Genomic DNA, 7,114 nt, shown 5'->3' with positions numbered 1-7,114 from the left:
GGAATTTATCGGGACAAAAGCAGCATCTCACCGCCGACATTTGCTTCGGCCGACTCCCCGATTTAACCCGGGGAGCGACACCCGAGCCCGGCCGGCCGGGGAGGAGGACACCGTGGGGGGTGGGGGAATAGCCGTGGAAAATCCCGCGGGGTTGGCCGAGTGTTTCCGACATGATGCTGCCGGCCGAGCGGGGACAACACCTTCACCGTCAGCCCACTTTCACCGAGACCCCATTTCCATCGGAAAATGGCTTTCGAGCAGCGAGCCATTTTCCCCATGCTAACGGGCTAGCCTGCTTTTACAGCCCCGCAAACACAACCTGCCAGCCCGCCGGCCCCGGCCGCGGGTCGCGGGCGCGTTTCGCCCCTGAAAACCGGCTGCAGAGCGCAGCTAAAGTGCCCTTAACGATTTTAGGACTCGGAGGAAAATCTGGTTTTGTGTCTGAGAGGCGAACGGCAACGGCCGAGCTAACGTTAGCATTAGCGCCTGGCTAGCTAGCAACCCCCCGCGATGATAGAAAGGGGGCAAGACGGAAGTTGGAAACAACAAAACGGTAAACAAACCAACAAACTAGTCAAACGCGACCGTGCACGCGTCGGCGGGCCGTTACGGTGTGTTTTCACACCGACACACCGCGGCCGCCGGAGTGCAAACTGCCGCCGCTGCGTGAGCTGGCGGAGGTTAGCATTGCGGCTAACCCCGGGCTAGCCCGGAGCTACACAAAGATCTCGACAAACACACCGCGGCCCCCATTGATGGAAAACCTCGTTTTTGAGCCGTTTTCCGCCCCACACTCACCCCTCAATCGGCCTCTGCGCCCGCAGCGTGAGCGATGCACGGCGTGGAGACGGGAGATGTGCAGCTTTCACGGGTTAGGCATGTTTATTCTTCCTCCTCCCGTTCAACCGCCGACTTTTGGTTCTTGGCTCTTTTCCCCCTCACCGCCGCTTCGACAACATACTTCCTGCCGCTGCCGCCGCTGCTGCCGTGCGGAGCGCACCGCTCACCGCGTCATCATGCGCACAGTCCCTCCTCAGCGGCGGCGCACACGGCCGCTGTGGGGGGGCTCACTGTCGCTCCTGGGGGGGCGCGTAGGGCTCACTTTGGCTCTCCCGGACCTCACTCGGCTCTTTGGCTCGCTTTGATGCGGATTTTGAGGCAAGCAGGCGGACTCGGTGCGCGGCTTGTGTGTCAGCGGCGGGCTTAACAGAGCCGAGCCGAGCCGAGCCGAGCCGAGCCAGGCCGCTGCTGCTGCTGCTGCTGCTGGTCGAGGGCTAAATGACACTCCGAGGTCATTTTACCTGCTGGAGTGTACCTGTCTGACTGTACACCCCAGCCAATAAGACTGTCAGGCTCTTATTAATGACTGCAGGGTCCCACGCGTGACCCCGCTGACCCCCGCCCCATGAGCGGAGAGCCCCCCCACACACATAAATGAGTTCCTACTAATTACACACATCTGTGAGTGGAGTCTGGTTCTGTCCGCTCACGGTGTGGCCCCCCTGAGGAACACGGCCCCCTGGTAGAGCTTCAGCGGCTCCTTGGTGAGCTGTGGACACAGCCAGCACCCAGAAGGAGTCCCTCTGGCCTCTGGCTCTCTCTGCCGCCATTTTCAGCATTTGTGCAAACCAGACTATCAGCACCGACCTACACCACACCAGACTCCATTGACAAAAACAGTGATTTTACCAGGAGCTGCTGGTCAGGTTAGTTAGTTGTCCTGTAGTTCTGCTGGATGACTGCAGGTGTAGCTGTTAGCTGTGTCGCTAACTGAACCGACTGACAGTGCTAGCGTTAGCACGCTAACTAAGGGCAAAAGAGGTCACGCGGAGGACGGCTGATACATCCAACCTGAAATCTAATAAATGTGTTTCATAATTATTCAAGCTGGAAGGTTTTAAATCACATTTCAGTATTTTCACTAAACATTTGACTAAATGAGTAAATGACACCAGTTAGCTTAGCATAATCAGATATTTCCCTGTTATTACAAACTGTATGAGCACTGACTGTTGGACACAGATTTCCACGTCTGCAGACAGAAAGAAAACTAATGCCAACAACGATTTATCTTTTGGCCTCTAAAACTGTCATTTTTGGAAGTTTGCTAGTTACAGTGACTTCCTGTTTACATATTGTGCGTTAAACAAATATTGTGTTGGACCTGCAGCCGCGTGTGTAGCAGCAACACACCAGACTCCATTGATAAAAACAGTGATTTTACTTCAGAGAACACAGGAGCTGCTGGTCTGCTGCTGCCTCCACCAGCGAGTGTGTTTGAGTTATTTTGTGTGATAAGTGTTGTGTTGGATCCAAACACACAATAACACTCACACACACTAAGTGATGGAGGCAGCAGCAGACCAGCAGCTCCTGTGTTCTCTGAAGTAAAATCACTGTTTTTATCAATGGAGTCTGGTGTGTTGCTGCTTTAATGCCAACCTTTCTATTGCTTAATTGTGTATTTTGTGATTATTTCTTGTATCAGATGCTGTGTGTCTGAAGATTTGTCTCCTGTTAAAACAACAATTACTCAAGTACTGTCCTGATTTTGAGGTACTTGTACTTTACTGGAGTATTTCTATTTCCTGCTACTGCAGCACTACATTTGCTCTACAGATTGAGATTAATAATACATAATCAATGAATTAGTGAGGATATAGTATGTGTTGGGGGGGTCACAAGCTACCCAGCAGATAAAGTCATTAAAACAAGCTCCACGTTCCCTAAAGTGACGAACACCTGAATGATCAATAATCCAGTGGATCATTCTAGGTGGTGTATTGATCCTTTGACACGGAGCGTCCGTGGTGCTTTCATGCTCTCACTGGTTGGACGCTGGATTCAGATAGTTTGAGCCGTTTACTAAGAAAACCACCTGAAATCATCTCAGACCAATCAGAACGGTCGGTTCAGGTAAAGGACATTTATAGTGACAGAGTCCAAACGTGGTGATTGGCTGTCAATATTTAAAGAACCCAGGATGTAAAACCCCCAGTTTACCTGAAGACCACCAGGATGACCTGAACAGCCTTCAGCTCTACAGCAGACAGAGGGGATGGAGGGGGGATGGAGGAGGGATGGAGGAGGGATGGAGGGGTGATGGAGGGGTGATGGAGGGGGGATGGAGGAGGGATGGAGGGGTGATGGAGGGATGATGGAGGGGTGATGGAGGGGTGATGGAGGGGTGATGGAGGAGGGATGGAGGGGGGATGGAGGAGGGATGGAGGGATGATGGAGGGGGGATGGAGGGATGATGGAGGGGGGATGGAGGGATGATGGAGGGGGGATGGAGGAGGGATAGAGGGATGATGGAGGGGGGATGGAGGAGGGATGGAGGGGTGATGGAGGGATGATGGAGGGGGGATGGAGGAGGGATAGAGGGATGATGGAGGGGGGATGGAGGAGGGATGGAGGGGTGATGGAGGGATGATGGAGGAGGGATGGAGGGGGGATGGAGGAGGGATGGAGGGGTGATGGAGGAGGGATGGAGGAGGGATGGAGGGATGATGGAGGGGGGATGGAGGAGGGATGGAGGGATGATGGAGGGATGATGGATGGAGGGATGGATGATGTCTCTCTCCCTCTCTCTCCCTCCCTCCCTCTTTCTCCCTCCCTCTCTCTCTCTCTCTCTCCCTCTCTCTCCCTCCCTCCCTCTCTCTCTCTCTCTCTCTCTCCTCCCTCCCTCCCTCTCTCCCTCTCTCTCCCTCCCTCCCTCTCTCCCTCCCTCCCTACAGACCTCTTCCTGCTTCCTGTTCATCGTGTGTTTGAAGGTTTATCTCTTATTTCCGGTCTTCATTCTCTCTCTTCTGCAAATATTACACAAAAAGCGCCGTTTGGTTGTGTACTACATGTCCCAGAATCCCTCAGGGGAGCCAGACGTCATATTTCCCGGCCTGCATTAGTTCTCTTTCCCTCCTCAGACCGAAGAGCTTCTTCTTCTTTAGTTACCGGTTACCGTGTGTGTGTCCAGGATGGGTCCCGTGGAGGTAAAGTCTCTAATATCTCAAACATGATCTGTCGTCTCTCTAAAGATCTTACATATTGGGATCTGGGATCTGGGCCGCAGTCGCGCTTTGTGCCGAGTTGTTGTCAGAGATGCTAACGTTAGCATGTGATGGAGCTCTGTGTGGGGGGGTCACGGATTAATCACACCAAGTTAATAAACGTTGATGTGAGCCCAGTCTGCTCCAGGAACCAGACTCCGTTCAGAACTGTGTTAAATGTTTATTTTCTGACCTATTAGTGGAACTTCTGCCATAAAAGAACACGATGTGAAACGTGTTTGTGTTCAGAGAGGCTTCTGGTCAGTTCGGCTTGTTATTGGACATGTTATCATGTCCTGTAATCATTAGCTACAGTACTAACCAGGTTAACCAGGCTGTGGTCACGTGTTCCCTGTTACCATCATCACTAGTTCAGTCTGAAGGAACACGTTCTGCACTAAGACAGCTTTCCTGAAACTGATCCAACATGTGTGTTTTATCATGACACTGGTGTGTTCTCTGTGTCCCCCTGTGTCCCCCTGTGTTCTCTGTGTCCCCCTGTGTTCCCTGTGTTCCCCGTGTTCCCTGTGTCCCCCTGTGTCCCCCTGTGTTCCCCTGTGTTCCCCCTGTGTTCCCCCTGTATCCCCCTGTGTTCTCTGTGTCCCCCTGTGTTCCCTGTGTTCCCCGTGTTCCCTGTGTCCCCCTGTGTCCCCCTGTGTTCCCTGTGTTCCCCGTGTTCCCTGTGTTCCCCCTGTATCCCCCTGTGTTCTCTGTGTCCCCCTGTGTTCTCTGTGTCCCCCTGTGTCCCCCTGTGTCCCCCTGTGTTCCCTGTGTCCCCCTGTGTTCCCCCTGTGTCCCCCTGTGTTCTCTGTGTCCCCCTGTGTCCCCCTGTGTCCCCCTGTGTTCTCTGTGTCCCCCTGTGTCCCCCTGTGTTCTCTGTGTCCCCCTGTGTTCTCTGTGTCCCCCTGTGTCCCCCTGTGTTCTCTGTGTCCCCCTGTGTCCCCCTGTGTTCCCCCTGTGTTCCCCCTGTGTCCCCCTGTGTTCTCTGTGTCCCCCTGTGTCCCCCTGTGTTCTCTGTGTCCCCCTGTGTTCTCTGTGTTCCCCCTGTGTCCCCCTGTGTTCTCTGTGTCCCCCTGTGTTCTCTGTGTCCCCCTGTGTCCCCCTGTGTTCCCCCTGTGTTCCCCCTGTGTCCCCCTGTGTTCCCCCTGTGTTCCCCCTGTGTCCCCCTGTGTCCCCCTGTGTTCCCCCTGTGTTCCCCCTGTGTCCCCCTGTGTCCCCCTGTGTTCCCCCCGTGTTCCCTGTGTCCCCCCGTGTTCTCTGTGTTCCCCGTGTTCCCGTGTTCCCCCGTGTTCTCTGTGTTCCCGTGTTCCCCCGTGTTTCTGTGTTTCTGTCCTGCTAACGTTCTGTCACTGTTCTATCTGTGGTTCTGTCACTGTTCTATCTGTGGTTCTGTCACTGTTCTATCATGACTGTATACCTGGGCCTTTGGTCTGTGCTGCCAGACGGGTGACGTAAACCTGTTAAAGAGACAGAACAGGTAACAGCTGGTTGTTCTAATGAGAACCAGGAAAGAGCACTGACTGTGTGTGTGTGTGTGTGTGTGTGTGTGTGTGTGTGTGTGTGTGTGTGTGTGTGTGTGTGTTCGTGTTTGTGTGTGTTCGTGTTTGTGTGTGTTCGTGTTTGTGTGTGTTCGTGTTTGTGTGTGTTCGTGTGTGTGTGTGTGTGTTCGTGTGTGTGTGTTCGTGTGTGTGTGTGTGTGTGTTCGTGTGTGTGTGTGTGTGTGTTCGTGTGTGTTTGTGTGTGTTCGTGTGTGTGTGTGTGTGTGTGTTCGTGTGTGTGTGTGTGTTCGTGTGTGTGTGTGTTCGTGTGTGTGTGTGTGTGTTCGTTCGTGTGTGTGTGTGTTCGTGTGTGTGTGTGTGTGTTCGTGTGTGTGTGTGTGTTCGTGTGTGTGTGTGTGTTCATTCGTTTGTGTGTGTTCGTTCGTGTGTGTGTGTGTTCGTGTGTGTTCGTGTGTGTGTGTGTGTGTTCGTGTGTGTGTGTGTGTTCGTGTGTGTTCGTGTGTTTGTGTGTGTGTGTGTTCGTTCGTGTGTGTGTGTGTGTGTTCGTTCGTGTGTGTGTTCGTTCGTGTGTGTGTGTGTGTGTGTTCGTTCGTGTGTGTGTGTTCGTGTGTGTGTGTTCGTGTGTGTGTGTGTGTGTGTGTGTGTGTGTGTTCGTTCGTGTGTGTGTGTGTGTGTGTTCGTTCGTGTGTGTGTGTTCGTGTGTGTGTGTTCGTGTGTGTGTGTTCGTGTGTGTTCGTGTGTTTGTGTGTGTGTGTGTTCGTTCGTGTGTGTGTGTGTGTGTTCGTTCGTGTGTGTGTTCGTTCGTGTGTGTGTGTGTGTGTGTTCGTGTGTGTGTGTGTGTGTTCGTGTGTGTGTTCGTTCGTGTGTGTGTGTGTGTGTGTGTGTGTTCGTTCGTGTGTGTGTGTGTGTGTGTTCGTGTGTGTGTGTGTGTGTTCGTTCGTGTGTGTGTGTGTGTGTGTTCGTGTGTGTGTGTGTGTGTGTGTGTGTGTTCGTTTGTGTGTGTGTGTGTGTGTGTTCGTTCGTGTGTGTTCGTGTGTGTGTGTTCGTGTGTGTGTGTGTGTGTTCGTGTGTGTGTGTGTGTGTGTGTGTGTGTTCGTTCGTGTGTGTGTGTGTGTGTGTGTTCGTGTGTGTGTTCGTTCGTGTGTGTGTGTGTGTGTGTGTGTGTGTTCGTTCGTGTGTGTGTGTTCGTGTGTGTGTGTTCGTGTGTGTGTGTTCGTGTGTGTGTGTGTGTGTTCGTGTGTGTGTGTTCGTGTGTGTGTGTGTTCGTGTGTGTGTGTGTGTGTGTGTGTGTGTGTGTGTGTGTGTGTGTGTGTGTGTGTGTGTGTTCCTGCAGCTCCTCCACATGTCCGTCTTCTCTCAGAGCTTCTCTCCCTGCGGTCGCTTCCTGGCAGCTGGAAACAACTATGGAGAGATCGCCGTGTTCAGGTGGGACTCACCTGACAGACTGGAGCCACCTGTTGGTCCCTGTGCAGGTGTGAAGGTGTGATGTTAATGACCGCTGTGTTGAACTGTTGCAGCCTGTCGGCAGCTCTGAGTCCAGACGCCACCGCACTGAGTCAGAAACCTGTG

At 53.2% G+C, this 7,114-nt stretch overlaps 1 protein-coding gene across 1 annotated transcript in view; it reads left to right on the top strand.

Annotated features, from left to right (window-relative positions):
* The first annotated feature begins 3,881 nt into the window (after positions 1-3,881).
* The window catches only part of thoc6 (THO complex 6), a 7,002-nt gene continuing 3,769 nt past the window's right edge, over positions 3,882-7,114 (top strand). Inside the window, exons 1-3 of the mRNA XM_070847955.1 lie at positions 3,882-3,989; positions 6,879-6,970; positions 7,063-7,114. The exon at positions 7,063-7,114 is cut by the window's right edge and continues 13 nt beyond it. Coding sequence (XP_070704056.1) covers positions 3,975-3,989; positions 6,879-6,970; positions 7,063-7,114 — 159 coding nt within the window. The 5' untranslated portion in view covers positions 3,882-3,974. The remainder of the gene's footprint in view (positions 3,990-6,878; positions 6,971-7,062) is intronic.

Source organism: Pempheris klunzingeri, chromosome 17 (genome assembly GCF_042242105.1).
Source record: "Pempheris klunzingeri isolate RE-2024b chromosome 17, fPemKlu1.hap1, whole genome shotgun sequence".
Taxonomy (NCBI): Eukaryota; Metazoa; Chordata; class Actinopteri; order Acropomatiformes; family Pempheridae; genus Pempheris; species Pempheris klunzingeri.
The sequence above is the reverse complement of the archived record's forward strand: the minus strand, read 5'-3'. Positions and strand labels throughout refer to the sequence as shown.